Genomic DNA, 16,086 nt, shown 5'->3' on the forward strand with positions numbered 1-16,086 from the left:
TTAACTATTACACGTAGAAGTGTCAGTTAAGTTTAAAATACCATGCAATGTACACTAAATAAATATGCACTCTCCCATCCCGCATCATATCCTTGTATTTACAGAGTACCTAAACAGGTAGCAGTTCATCCATTCATAGACACTTGTGACATTACAGTTACTACTATTAAACCCTTCATACAGTAAACCAGCATAGCTGTGTTACTCTTTACTGCACTGCTATGTCCCTTGTAAATATATCGGTGTAGTGTTCTATTAACGCTCTTGTGAATGTGTTGATCTGTGCCATAGCAGTTAACGAGGCAGCAGTGTCCGTGGACCATACCAAGTTAGGCCCAAATACAATTGCGAGATTGATGGCGTCCATCTTGTTTGCAGTGTTAGCTACCACCTGTGAAAATACATGTATAGTATTAAAGCTGTATATAGAATCAATCATACAAGGTACAAAATCATTTTCAAACTACTGTATTTATTCGGGTATGAGCCCAGGGTCTTGAACATTGCCAAAAAATAGGGCTGGGCGTTTGCCAGGATATCCCCGGCAAAAAAAACGAAAATTCGCAAAAATTTACAACACGCAGATCGAACTGCGGCAGGGAATAGAAATGCAAATAAAAACATGCAACAGAAATAAATGAGCAATATGCAACATTAGAAGTAAAACAAAAATAATGTATTGTATAGTAAAAATTATAAATATTCATAGCTGTTTGAAAAAACGTCTCAGATCAAAACCCTGTAGCCGTCGAACAAAATCCCTACAACTTCTTCCTGGAGTTCGTCGATATCGTCCCACACAATTTGCACTTTTAATCCACAGATTTGGCGCTTTTCATTCATGTCTAATCACAATAAAGAGACAAGAAAAATGGGGTCGCTCTGCTGCGATGGCACATGATGCTTTTCTTTACAGTCTGGCAATCATCTTTGACCTTTATGCATCTGCTTTACTGATTGGCTAAGAAAGACATCAGTACTAATATTTCATCATAAAGGTCAAATTGTGACATTGCTTTCTTATCAGACTCAACGCTTATCAATCACGGTGAAAGTTATCATTCAGCAAGTTCCGGCAGTTGGAATGTCTCACTATATGGATATTGCGGTGGGCGTCAAATAGAATTTTTTTTTATCCAACAACAGAAGAATAGTTTTTATGACAGAAATGCAATAGCGGTGATGAAAGATGGTAACAAAGTTGGCAGTCTAGAGTCTTTAGCGTGACGTTGCAAAATTGCTGGCCCCAGTTATGGATTCACAAGCTGCTACCAAATATTTTATATTTAGCCAAAATAATGTGATTTCAACCACTCACCCAGGTACAGGTTGCTACAATATTGCAACATTGGTTTCATTGTCGATGACGCTAAAGCTGAACAAGTGCGACACTTGCTTAGCGGCTCTCCTTATACGGGCTGAAGGCAGAACGCGTATTTTGCTGTCACAGCTATTTCGCGTTCTCCCCTTGTTTTTTACGCAATTAACAATAATTATATTTAAAGAATTTTTATAAGCATCACGACAGACTTCAGGAAAGTCAAATACAACCACAGTCAACGAATAGAAAATAGTTTTTTGTTATTTTTTGTGTAGAAAAAAACCCCATGGGCTTGTGCCCGGATATGACCTCAACTTCTTTATTGTGTCAAAAGTGGGGGGTGGGCGTTTGCCCCGACATGGGCTCTTATAAGTACGGTATTTAGAGAAATTAATTACAACATAGGTGCATAGCGAGTAGGTAATCACACACAAGTAAGGATATGCAGTAATAAAAAATATGTACTGCATTGGTCGTGCACCTAATTGGATTTTATCAAAGGCTTTTCATATCTGGTCTCTACAGTGTGGCGACACTTGTCAGAATTATACAAGCACATGCTTGTTCACATTTTGTGTTATCGTCACTATACATCACTGCTCTTGTTTTCGACTCTATGAACACCATGAAGTCTGTTGTTGTAATAAGAACCTAAACTCACAGACAAGCAATCTAGATGAGACAGTTTAAACTGCACAGGGTTTGTTCTACTGTAAATAGTTTACAAAATTAAGTACTCACTTTTGTAAGAAATTCAATCAAATATTTTAAAATAATGTAGTTGTCTTCTTGTAAGTCAACACTAACTATCGTTTGACAATGAGAAATTCGTTCAGTACTCTCCATATCTACAAAATAAAATAACAAGTTTGTGTAAGTTGAGAAATGGTTACAACAGGAAACTTGCTATGAAATGAATACAGATCATTGTCAGTAATCCATAGCTGCTTTGAGAAACTGAATTGCTGATATCTGGCGTCAAATTACACTTGCAATAATGTTTTTAGCAGCTTGTACATGCACCAATCATTTCATTTCTACTATATTTAGAGGGAGCCAATTAGATGGCTAGTACAATATAGAAGTTACCATCACTTACTTTGGATCATTATCTACAATACATCAAAGTTAAAAATGCTGAAGTTACGTATATTCTTTACAGGTTTGGTCAAGCTTTTGTCTGTACTCAATTTTAGATCTTGCCTATGTATGAATGTAACTGGGTCTCGCCAATATGCAAACATAATGGATAAACTTTAACTGAGCAGTACTAGAGAAGTCTGAACACAGCTAATATATACCATAGACAAGTTGTTAGTTTAACCTATGAGTGCCAAAGTCAACTTCAGGCACCATCCAATAAAATAGTTCCATTAATATTCTGTGCTTTTCTGATTAAAATGTTCAGAATTTGTGATTAAAAACTAAACCTATGTTGTACTTACCATTAATTTGCCTGATCTTGTCATATAATTTAAATGTTAGTAAGGGCTCCGGTAACTCTCTCAAAAATGTTTTCAGTACAACCGCCGGTATATGTATATCAATCAGCTCCATGTAATCAATTTTTACACCTGCAACAGAAATAGGATTAAAATTAATAAATAAACAAGCCATACATGGCACAGTTCCCGTTAGTTATAAAATTTAAGGTTTAGAGTTTTGTTTATAGTAATATAGTTCTGACATAAACATGTCAGAAGTATGGATCCAGAAGATGATGCTTGACTATGATGATTTTCAACATTAAAATGATTGACATCTTGTATCTGATCGTCCATATTGCTCTGGAACAGCATTAATTAAAACAAAATGGCCACCGGTCAGTCATCTATATATCTATTAAACATGATGTGAAACGAATATATAAAATTTGAAGATAATCAGTCAAAGCATATCAGAGATATGGCTCTGGAAGCCATTTAAACAAAATGGCCGCAGGTCGGCCATTTTGAATCCGATCTGAAAAATCTGAATAAACAAGTCATTGTCAATGACACGTCCCCGTTCCATTCATATTTGAGTGACATATACATTTTGTACATTCAAAGCAGATCATGACTGAAATCTCAGACCACTTTGTCTGATCCAAAATGCACCTGCATATGTACAACACATTGTACTAAATCTGAACGAAATCCATCCATGCATGACTGAGATCCAGTTCTGGAATTGTGAAAATATGTGATTTTGATGCATTTTCGGCCTTAAAATGGCCATCATTCAGCTATTGTTAAGCGGATCATGAAACAAATGCACATATCTATTTGTTACATGATGTACCATGTGTGTGTGAAGTTTGAACTTGATCAATCCAGACATGTCTCGGATACGGATCGAGAACTGAATTCTTTAAAACAAAATGAACTTGATCTGAAAAAAAATGACGTGCATCAAGGTCATATTATTTTTAATGTATGCACCATATTTGAACAAAATTCGTCCATGCATAACTGAGATCTGGGTCCGGAATGGTGAAAATGTGCGATTTCAATGCATTTTCGGCCTTAAAGCGGCCGCCATTTGGCTATCGTTAATGAGATCATGAAACAAATGCACATACATATTTGTGACATGATGTACCTTGTGTGTGTGAAATTTGAACTCGATCAATCCAGGCATGTCTCAGATACGGATCCAGAACAGAATTCTTTAAAACAAAATGGCCACCAGTCGACCATTTCAAACCCGATTCCAAAAAAAAAATGGCGTGCATCAAGGTCTTATTATGTTTAATGTATGTACCAAATTTGAACAAAATCCGTCCATGCATAACTGAGATCCGGGTCCGAAATGGTGAAAATGTGCGATTTTGATGCATTTTCGGCCCTAAAATGGCCGCTATTCGGCTATTGTTAATCGGATCATGAGACAAATGCATGTGCATATGTCCCATATAATGTGTGATGTATGAGTGAAGTTTGAACTTAATCGGTCCATGCATGTTCGAGATACAGGTGATCACGGACGCACGGACGCACACAGGGCAAAACACAAGTCCCCGTTTTCGGACTATGTCCAAACGGGGACTAATAAATAAATAAATAAAGCATGTCAAAGACGTTATGTGATAATTTTAAACAGATAAATACATAACACATGTGTTGTAAAATTTGACTACAAAAACTGCATTATTACCATGATTGTACTTCCTTTGAACTTCTTTAACAACAGCAGCACTGGGACATCTTCTGAAAATACCTTCAGTATCCAACCCTGTAAGTACATTATATAGGAATGTAATACAAACCCAAAATACTATGGTATGTTATCCACAATACATTACCCAGGGTAATGATCAGAGTAAGCTGGTCACACTATTTAACAGGACTGGTGATTAACTCTTATGAAGTTGTTACAAACATTGAATACAAACTATTAGTGTGTTGATTTGATATGAAACGCAAGTAAAATTCAACTTATTTTTATCGTAAGCAAATGTTTTCGGTCTCATGCAAATACTTGATGCAATAAGATATCTGCTGTGTTTGTTTTATACACAAATTGAGTTGAATCTGCTACATTTCAACAAATATGCATTTGTACTGTAATGTATTTGTGAATTTTCAACGTGCTGGATGGTGAATTCACAACAGATGTGATATTCAATTGTTTACAGTACATTATCATTTGTGAAAAAGTTTTTTTTTTTAAAAGAAACAGGGATTAAGAATTTGAGAGAAGTAATTAACACTTTTCATGGTAATTTTTAAACAGAGTTTTGCATTTTGCATTCACAATTTTACTTTTTATTTTATTTAGTCGCCAGCAATGATAGAAATGTTCTAAAAATGACATCTAATGAGAATACCTACTGCACATTTCTAAAACTCTGATCTGAACTAAATATTTTCTGTGACTCCCAAATTCTGGAACAGATTTTTTTTGCAATTAAATGATTTCCCACCTGCCAAATCATCACCTATGGGTGACAAATAGAGACAGATACAGTAGCTTTGTGAATACCATATGGGTTCATGTCACTACCGGTAATTAGCTTATCAGGGTTCAAAGCCCTCAAATATCATGGCTGTTGTTAGCCAATGGGTTTTCTTTCACCACATTTCTATCTGTAACGTGACATGTGAGGGCATACTTCAATTTACATTAGTTGTTAGACTTGTGTATGAAGTTTTGTTTATTGACAAGTAACGGTGACCTGTGACCTGTGACCTGTGGATATAGGCAACTCTTGATCAGACACTTCAAAACTGACTGCTTTTTTGAGAATATTAAATGCAGGCCAACATGTGTTTTTCTGGCCAGAATTCTATTACATGTACATACATGCAGCATGTACATAACGTTTCAACAAATTGAGAAAATATTTTGATCTTTGTATAAAAACCTGTTTTTTTTTAGAAATTCACCTGAACACTAAGATTGTCGTCTATGGAGTTCTAATTAATAGTGTGAGCCCTATACACACATACTTGTACAAAGACAAAAGAAAGCAAGACAGGTCCATTCACTGCTCTTTTCACTAAAATGAAAATTTATAAACAAATACCAACCATTTTCTTCTAAGTATGTGATTGTCTCCACCATAACTTTTGGTAAAACTTTGCCTTCATTATGGACTTTCAAACTGTGACAATAATGAAGAAATTAGAATTAACTTTCTATGCAAGGAAAGTTTCCTGTCAAAGTTTTCCAAATAACAAAAATGTAATATGTAAATATTATTTGTTTTTACTCACAATTCCAGAGAGACACCAAATTGTTGTGTTGGTAGTGGCTCCGACTTTTGTCCATCTGGTACTACTGTGTTGGTAGATAATTTATTCCGATATTTGACCATAACCTTATCATCATGTCTGTGACAACAAATCAAATTACACCAATAAGATAAACATAGCAACTAAACAAGTATCATATCAGCCATGACAGTACACACATAAACAACTGGTGTACATGTGACAATAAAACGAATGTGAATAATTTAACTAAATAAATGTTTACTATATTGGACCGCCATTTTGAATCCAGCCAGAATAAAAAAAAAATACATTGTACTGTATTTTAGCTGAAATAAATTATCGCTGAAATGACTTTTTTTTTTTGTTGTTTTATTTTCACTGATTGTTGATAAGTTGAATGTAAAATATAGAAAAAGAGGTATATTTGCTAGATTTTATTTTCACTGAATCATCCCATTCAGGGAAAAAAAGCAAATATAAATTCCAAGCGAAAATAAAGGATTTCACAGTAAACAAATTTTGAAATGTTTTCCAGATTTCTACAAATCAAGAGTGAAAATACAAAATTTTCACAGCCAAACGATTCATCAGGGTGAAATTAAGCCAAATGCTGACAAAACTCTACCACAATAAATTGCAAATGAACACCCCATTACAGAACCAACACAGAACCTAGAACACTTTCCAAGGATATTTAAAACTCAAATTATTCTTAAATAATAAGACCATTGCTGATTGTAACTAAGAACAAAAATAGTATGAACAGGATACAAACTATAGACCTCTCAACAATCCTCAGTGACAAGTAAATGTATCGTCAAAGGAGTACATGTGTATCATTACAAATAACATTATATTGACCTTTTCACCACCAGATTCTCTCGCCCAAATATTTTGGCATTTTTTTTCTTATATTTTTGGGAATGAACCCCAATTTTAGAGCAAAAAGATAAAATTTCAGTTATTACTCAAATAATTTGGCTATTTTTGTCCCAATCTTCTGAAGGAAAGTACAGACTATAAACAGAACTATTTTGTGAATTTGTGATGAAAAGTGAGAACTGGTGGAGAAAAGGTTAACTATTACAATGTTATAAAAAGTATATCACGATTATGCATGTCAATATGATCATAATATTGACTAACACATAACACAGGTCAATGCAATACCGTACTGCCTGAATGAATACTTTCCAGTGACCACTTTTACATGAGGGTAAGCATTCAGTCATGGGATACAGATCCAACACAAGTTAAATATCTGTAGTAGCAGAACGCAATGTAAACAAAATGAAGTCCTCAAAGATGATGTAAATGTAACATACTTTTTACAAATCTGGATGACATATGTAACCACTCTGATATATCACTAACAGGAACACTTTCACTTTTGTACGTACAGCGAAAATGTAATGGCTGCCAAATGTATAGTACTAGGACTTACTCTTTTATTTGGGCTGGTATGATCAGCTGATCTATACGGATCACACTCTCCAGCTGCTTAAGGTAATTACAGTATTGCACTTTGCGTCCAAACTTCACAGATATAAGAGGCTTGAATATTCCCCACAATATTTTAATAAAGTAAGTTGGATGAACAAGAAACATTGACTTGAGATTCTTTTTGTATCTGAAAAATAGACACACCAAAGTTATTTATAATAACTGGTCACAGGTAGCATAGTGGTTGTTGCATTCAACTGATGATCAGTAGACCCAAGATCAAATAATACTTTAGGTTGAACATCCTACCATGGGTGAGTGTGCTACAGACTCAATGATGAGAATCTTTCACTTTGCGGAACTTGTGCATGCCTGTGATTGACCTGGACTGGTTGACGCTAGAATAGCGCATTAAATAGGCGATTTTCTGTTCAATTGCGAGATCTTGCAAGTTGTGTGAATGATGCACGTCGAACGCCTGCCGCAAAAATCAAACGATTTGATTTTAAACTCAATTTTCTTTATTTCATAACTCACATCGAAAGGCTGATTTTTGACAGGGGAATATTGCATTTGAATACCTTTACTTCAACGAAATTGACCATCATTAAATGTGTACAGCACATTATTAAGCATGGAAATATCTCCCAAAATACTTTCGTGTTTGTTGAATCCCACGCGATGTTTGTCGCCACTGCAAAGCTATGACCTTTGTTTGTCCCGTTTTTACGTTGGATTTCACGTATAACACAGAACAGAAAATGGTCTATTGCCATTTGATAGAGGGATGGCTGCATAGCCCTGTCATGTAATATGGATTCCGTGACAAAAAAGAACTTACACTAACAATACTTACTTTCTGTCGAACTCCCTATATGCTTGACGTAACCAGCTGAACGATGGTTTATTACCACGACTCAAACCGTGATGAAAATAAATTAAAGTATAATCGTTTTCTACATACTTATCCAACGTGTATTTCAAATATCTGCCAATAAAGATAACAACAACAATTACATTTCTTTTTGTAAATGGTACTAACGTGCAATTAGATTAAATTAAAATTGTAAATTACTAACATGCATTTAAGTAATGATCATTATTATACATCTGTCACCGTAACACCATTACAGTGTTACAGTTACAGTGTTCAATGTGTAATTTTGCAGTATCTTCATCCTACCATATTAGGAAATGCGAATTCCAAATATGGAATGATTACACGCATAATCGTCCTCTGATAATAAAAACAAACATGGTTGCCACCAGGGTTTGACCTGACTCCACAAAAAAGTCTGCTGATTCTGTTCTAAACTTTAGATTTCGGCATTCCCATGATGTAACATTGGGAGGAAAAGATGTATAATAGTAAGGTTATTACGAAGATGCCACAAAGTATGTACTCAGACAGTACACTGTTGCATCAAACTCCGCTGTGCATCGGTCCATACTGCTGCTGTACTATCTTGTGCATACTTTTTTGGTATCCTCGTAATAACCTCATATTATTATCAAGCATAGAACGTGCAGTTAATTCAATCCTACAGTATAATACCCGCCCTACCCACCCAATGTCACGTCAACTACAGGAAATATTTTGACTCTGCTGCATAAACTATTTTTTTTATTACTACATACACTAAAAACTCCACCACATTGTGTTTCAATGTTTTTCTTACAACTGTTTATTTTGTGCATTTTCTAGCTGGTTTTCCATGTTTGAATGAGAATGAGTGATCAAGCAAAAAACATGCAAATTTTCACAGGTTCAAAATTGAAGGCAAAGGTTTGTCCACCAGCACATATAGATATCAGTGCTTGCCTTTTGAAAATGGATGGTGAGTGAAAAATTGCTCTCCTAAAAGCACTGAGGTGAGTTATGGGAGTGATTACAAATTTCTCGCCTAAAAGCAGTGAGGCGAGTGATTTTAGAAAATTATATGATTTGCAATAAGGGTGAACCCAGGGTGTTTTAGTTAACTATAACTGCCTATGACTATATTTATAGTGAATAAATTATTATGGAAATAAAATACTACAGACATGTTGTCATTCTTTTATATTTATTTATTTTCAAATCACACAACTCACTTTGAAATTGTGTCACAGTCAATCTCACATTTTAATCAGGACCAATGTTATTGTCAGATGACAAATGTCTAGAGACATTATGTTTTGTCACGCTATTTGTCCCATTAACGTAAATCATTAGGTCGGCCTGAATTTTTTGCATATATTTGGTGCAGAGGTTACACCATACTTCGACTACAAGTGTTTGACCCTTATCCGTTTCCACACGACGATATCCAAGAACCGAACGCTAGAACCTAGATTGTCGAAGTCGGGACTTCTTTTTTGTTTTACAAAAAGAAATAATTATTTTTCATTTAGTCCTTTTAGCGTGATCGCGAAAACTACAGTCCCTCTATGTGATATAGGGACTGTGCGAAAACTATTCTAGCCGCAGTCACGCTAGTTTTTGCGATCACATTAAAAAGGCTAAATTGACAATAATATTTATTTTTTGTGAAACAAAAAAGAAGTCACGACTTCGCCTGTCTAGCTAGAACCCTTCGCAGGATAATCATCACTCGACGAGTATAAATAATACCAGAGTTCGTATTTAGCATCGCCGGTTCCAGTTTGCTGACATATTTTTTAATGGAAAAAATTAATAAATCACGATCCAACTACAACAAATTTTCAATTTATCGGTGATATTACGGAAAATCAGAAATACTTGCAATATTTGTATTAAAAAGCTGTATTCTCCCAACCTTGTGACGTCACATTGACTACTAGTATGTTACCCATGCTCTAATTGGTTACAAATTAAATACTGAGCTTTTACCTGCCAATAGAATTTGGCGTTGCTACGTTTGATGTCAACGGTTGTCCTTAGTGACAACGCATCATGAACTCCGCTTGAACTCTTATACTTTTAATACTCTTATAATTTTAATTTTTGGCGATAAACTAAACACATTTATTTTGTAATATTAATAAAAACGATTCTCTTTTTAGAGGATTTCATGGCCCTGAAAAGGGCCGTTTGATTTTGGTGATTCACTTGCCTTCTCAATCGTCGTCGTCATCACCCTCCCCGGATGCTTGTTTCACAGTCTCTCTATCGAGGGACTGTGCTTGTGCTAGGCGAGTGTTTTTTAGCTCGCCTCGTGAGCCTCTTGCGCGAGCGATAGGCGAGCGAGCGATCGCTCGCCATAGACAGCAAGGCCTGAGATATGTGCTATTGTGCCATTTTACTGGTGATCTGGTGTTTGCAATTTGAAGTTCTTACATTCTTAAGTTCTGCTTATTCGTATTTCTTTACCAGAGAAGTGTCAGTGCCCAAAACATCTAGCTATTTTGAATAGTTACTTGGGACGACGATTACCAAATATTATCTACCATACAATGTATAACATACTGCGAATCACTTTCATTTCACGGGAGACAGTGGAAATCACAAAATCTCCAGCAGTGAAAATTAAATGGTTTACAGTATTCATTGATCCTACAAGTTTTTATAAATATATATACTACTTCTACATACCGTAGTAGTCTAGTGTGGTCTATCTGACTGCTGGGAGGTAAATGACAGCTATAGAAAGCAATAACAGGACGTCCTAATTTATCTGAACCTAGGTAGAAAAAATACATTACATAGTTGTGTCAATATAGTAGCTACTTCCAAATCCTGAATGTCAAGTCATGAAGTGACAGTCATCAGAACACAAAACAGTAATGCTTCATGCTAGACTTGTTGCGAAGGACTATTACTGTAAAATCTGTATTAGAAACCGCGGCTTCTATTATAATAGTAGTATGTAATAGAGGGGATGCGGCTTCTATTATACCTACACATATGAGAAATGATGAATTTTTGGTTCTCAAATATTCTAAAAGAATGGGGCGACTTTTATAAGGAATGAGGCTACTAATACAGATTTTATGGTAATAGATGAATTCCGTTCATTGCAGAAATCAAATGATTTGTATTTTTTTTTTATAGTCCAATGCCAAATGTGTTAGGATAACTTTACTTTATTATAATTGACCATCATCAAATTTATATTGAATCCTATGGATGTTTTGACACGACTAAGACGCTAGAACTTTTGTTTGTCCTGTGTTTACATTTGCTTTCGCGAATAACACTGTAAATGAGAATGGTCTTATAAACAAACAAGACTGATTTTGTTACCTGCTACTTCTATGATTTTGTATTTGGCAATATCTTCGTAGGTGTCTTCAACAATTGGTTCAGGTGTTTGTCTCTGTGGTTCTGATACTGGTAACGATACTGGTCTCTGTGGTTCTGATACTGGTGCTGATAATGGTTCTGCTGGCAATGTCTCATTTTTTGTAGCAACAGAAGAGTCTTTCTGTGTAGTCGCTTCATAAGAATTTTTCAGCTCTATAAAAATAGAAAAGAACCATGGGTGTAAATTACGTACTGTAAATACCTTCTTTTTGCTTTGAATTTATTTTCCTTATTTTTGCTGATGATTCAGTGAAAATAAAATCCAGCGAATACATTTTATACTCAAGTCATCAACAATCGATGAAAATAAACTTCTGTACAAAACGTGCAAAATATCTCTTCAGCTAAAATAAATCATTTGACAGTAAAAGATGGAGAACAGTAAATAATAAATTCATATTTAATAGTAAAATAAAAATGTTTTTTTCCTTTTTACCTTGCCCGTAACATCAAAGATGGAAGGGAAAGGTATATTATTAAGGGAAAAATTTCTGTCCGGCGTTGTCGTTGTTGTCGTCGTCGTTAATAATTGTCATTGTGTGCATAATAACTTTACTTATTCAATTCCAAACTTTATCAAACTTGGTCACCTTATTCATCAGTATAAAGTCTTCCCTGAGTATGAATGACAGATTTCCTGTATGAAAATATTATGCAAAAATCTGATAAAATATTTTGACTGTTTCTACTTGACTGAGGTACTGTTGAAAGTACCTAAAGTACTGTTGACTTCTCTCTCCACTGGACACCAACTAACTACTGTAGAATACTTTATTTTTGCTATTTTCGCTAAAGGGATTATTCCGTGAAAATAAAATCCAGAATATACATTTTTTCCTATACTGTAAAGGGGGTAATTATTCACTGGGTTTTAATTTAGCTTATTTCGCTGACTGGAAAAATGCGCTAAATTAAAACACAGTGAATATGTACAATTTAGCATAGAACACATTATCTAAATGACGAAACCGTGAATTTAAAACCCACTGAATATGCCTGAAATGGTAAATCAGTGAAATTTAAACCCAGTGAAAATTAGTCATTTTATAGTATTTCACATTAAACTCGTCAAAAATCAGTGAGAATAAATTCCTTACAAAACGCCCAAAAAGGCTTTTCAACGAAAATGAATCACAGCGAAAATAAAGTATTCCACAGTATGTAAGTTGATTTACATTACAAAGCAGAGCTTGCAACATGATAGCTATTCATAGATGGCGTTTTTGTTTACTTTTCAAATAATACAGTAGTCACTCAATGAATATAATAAGGCAGTTCATATTTGTCCCAGTGAATCATTAATTTTTGACAGACACCTGTACAAAATACTTGGGCAAAAGCCAGCTAAGATTTTCTGGTTCTAGTTTCTTGCATGGTTTATGAATCTATTCACGTCTAAATGCAGCACCTTTTTTCTGAGATGAGGCATTTGTTTTTATACTAAAAAATCTGAATTACTTTGAATAAAGCTGGAAATTATGTTCCTTAAAATAATTAAACAAATCAGGCACCAATGTTTTTGTAAGATATTTACATCTATCAAGAACATTCGATAAACTGCTTTCCCCATTTGATCAGCATTACGTTATGAGAAAAAAATGAATAACTTTATTCAAAATGCGGATGTATGTGCGCCATTTTGGACTTATTTTTTAACGCAAGATTACCCAGAATTTTCCATTAGTAATGTTGGAATGTCATTTGTAAAGGATTTACCATTTAAATGGTAAAATAGAAGTTTATGTTGATTGATCCTAGTCTATTTATTGTAAAGACGCTAAAAGTAAATTTTTGATATCTACCTCCAAAGTGGAGATTGAAGACCTTGCTATCGTTATGGTAGCTGTGCATGGCTGAGGTCACAGAGTCATCTGCCCATATTAAGATACTAAGCCCCCCCCCCCCATCTAATTCAATGGTAGTCACGTGACTGCTAAGTAAACAAACAAAAAATATTATTTAAAAAAATGAGTACGTCGCAAAACTGAAACTAGTTAAATAAGTAACAAACATCGTAATGTTAACCATACGATGTCCCACCCAATCGGGTAACAAGATTTTTGCCCAGAGTGTTGCGTTATTTTCATGACACTAGCTTGAAGTGTTGAACCACAGTCACTGAATTACACCTAATTTATTTTGAGTTTAAAACGTGATTTTTCGCCAACGGCCATTGTTACGATAAAACGCTTTCACTCGCATGTTTGACACTTTCGGTAGAACATCCTGTGCAAAATTCAAGGGAATGCGATGTAAAAAATTACAAGAAAATTATAAAAAATTGTACCAATCTAATTATTTGGATTATCAGCCCTTAAGTGACTAATATTACCGGTAAAAAGGTAGAGCTGCTGCCTACTGTAAAAATCATAATTGAGGCAGCGGCTCTAATTAAAATTAAATTTTTTAATGTGTGACTTTAAATGCGTGAAGTCTGAGGGCGGCTTCAATTAGGGCATGCACTTTCTTAACAGTGGGAAAATTTTGATATGCTAATGAGATGCACAACATTCAATTGCAACATAAAAGAAACTTTGTTGCAATTCTAAGCGTTCTTTTGGATTTTCACACACAGACAAACTTGTACACACAATAAATATACACTGTACAAAATACTGCAAAACAAATCTACAAATAGATTTGTACACATTTGCAGGTTACGGTACCGTATAATCTCTTGAATAGGCATCAGGGAAGAATGAAAGGCCTTAATTTGCTTATAAATAGGCGGCACCAAATGTTAAGTTAAAGATTATACGGTATATCTCTTTTTGAAATATGTGGTGGCCCTGATAGGGCCATTTGGTTTGTGTGGCAAACATGTATGTGAATGTTTGGGGTGCAGCTTATCTTGGAGGGTTTCCCTGGGATTAAAACTTGTCAATTTCAACAAGAAATGTTTCAAGTTAGGTATGTGTCTTCTATTGAAACTGCGACCACAATTATGATTTTTACGATAAATTTAAAAACTTAATTTTTTCATTCTTTTTTGTTGACAATGCCCCCCCCCCCAAGAAGTTAAGTCTATAAATTGTACCTCACCAACATGTTTTTTATTATTATTTCAAGTATTTCGTTTTAGAGAGCTCAGATGTATCATGTTTTTTTTTCACATCTATAGTTGAACCATGCTTATGTTCTTAAAATAGAATATAAATATATTAAATAAAAATCCCTGCCTACCTACCAAGTATTTTTAGACGGGTCATTACCGGAAACATGTTATTTGGTCTGAATGAAAAAAAAATATGCAACCCTACAAGCGTTGGCCTCGTGCGTTGTTATGTAAGTGATCACTTCCTAGGGTGCAACCGGGATGCGAATAAAACAGAAAGTAACACTACATCGTGCAGTTGATCGAAACCGGAATATAAATTGTTTTTGAGATGACAGAAACCGATGCATTTGCATAGCTGACCTTCATCGCTTATTTTCTCCCAATCTTCCGTGTCCGTTTCGAAGTAATGACTTTGGGGCCGTTCGTTGTCATTTCCACTTCCGTTTTCGGCGGCTTGATTCGCCTTTGATGGGTCCGACGTCGTGCCACTGATTGTGGCAGAGTCGCCTGCATTTTGGTCCAGCGCGCTGTCCGCCATTTTGTCAGTTTGTTCTTGAGTGTTTACTCAACGAATGAGTTCGTACCTTGTCCCACTTACAGGAAGTCTGCGCCTTTTTTTGTCAAGTCTCACGAGCAATAACCTGCGGCCTCACACATTCAGTGTACGTGAAAACACATAATAACCACGTATTTATTTATTTATTTATTTATTTATTTATTTATTTATTTATTTATTTATTTATTTATTTATTTATTTATTTATTTATTTATTTATTTATTTATTTGTTTGTTTGTTTGTTAGTTTGATTTAAATATATAATCATTCCCTGGGTCTGGCGTTTATTCAAAAATATTATAAACTCTCCATACTCTCCATACAAAATAAATATTTTTGTTATATATTAATTATATATTCAAGCTTTCCGTTACGGTATATCGTGTCTTGGCTTTCCAAAAAAGTACGCTGAACTATCAGATCATGATGTGACCAAACCACGTGATTGCATATGAAATAACATTGCATTTGTACACAGCACGTTATGATTAAAGTGAGGTGGTCGTCGCGCTGCGCATGTGCGACATTTGTTGATAAACATTGATATTCCCACAATCCAATGCGCTCTTCTAATGGAGATCACAAGTATGAGGTTTGACCTGGGCGCGACTTGAACCGAATACCGCCAGTGACTCCTTCCATACCTTCCAATCACCTAACAATTACCTTTGTTTATATGACACCCATATATCTCGCGCATGCGTGGTGCGACGACTACCGCCCTTTAAGATTCCAATGAAATAC

At 35.0% G+C, this 16,086-nt stretch overlaps 1 protein-coding gene across 1 annotated transcript; it reads right to left on the minus strand.

Annotated features, from left to right (window-relative positions):
• On the minus strand, nucleotides 1-15,343 carry LOC102802605 (rho GTPase-activating protein 8-like). The gene is made up of 11 exons (XM_006813028.3): nucleotides 15,147-15,343; nucleotides 11,669-11,881; nucleotides 11,018-11,105; nucleotides 8,321-8,452; nucleotides 7,466-7,651; nucleotides 6,022-6,138; nucleotides 5,836-5,909; nucleotides 4,460-4,537; nucleotides 2,767-2,895; nucleotides 2,063-2,169; nucleotides 1-391 (listed from the first exon to the last, which is right to left on the minus strand). Exons 1-11 carry the CDS (start codon nucleotides 15,322-15,324, stop codon nucleotides 209-211), a joined length of 1,485 nt encoding a protein of 494 aa, XP_006813091.1. The 5' UTR covers nucleotides 15,325-15,343; the 3' UTR covers nucleotides 1-208.
• Nucleotides 15,344-16,086: the final 743 nt, after the last annotated feature.

Source organism: Saccoglossus kowalevskii, chromosome 12 (genome assembly GCF_978046115.1).
Source record: "Saccoglossus kowalevskii chromosome 12, keSacKowa6.1, whole genome shotgun sequence".
In the NCBI taxonomy this organism is placed as follows: domain Eukaryota; kingdom Metazoa; phylum Hemichordata; class Enteropneusta; family Harrimaniidae; genus Saccoglossus; species Saccoglossus kowalevskii.

What these genes read in the sequence shown, in the direction of transcription:
- LOC102802605 (XM_006813028.3), bottom strand. Translation starts at nt 15,324, where the DNA reads ATGGCGGACAGCGCGCTGGACCAAAATGCAGGCGACTCTGCCACAATC. An exon ending in TATAGGGAGTTCGACAGAAA is followed by an intron (nt 7,652 to 8,320) that starts GTAAGTATTGTT and finishes TCTATTTTTCAG; the next exon opens with ATACAAAAAGAATCTCAAGT. An exon ending in CAAGATCAGGCAAATTAATG is followed by an intron (nt 2,170 to 2,766) that starts GTAAGTACAACA and finishes TTTATTTTGTAG; the next exon opens with ATATGGAGAGTACTGAACGA.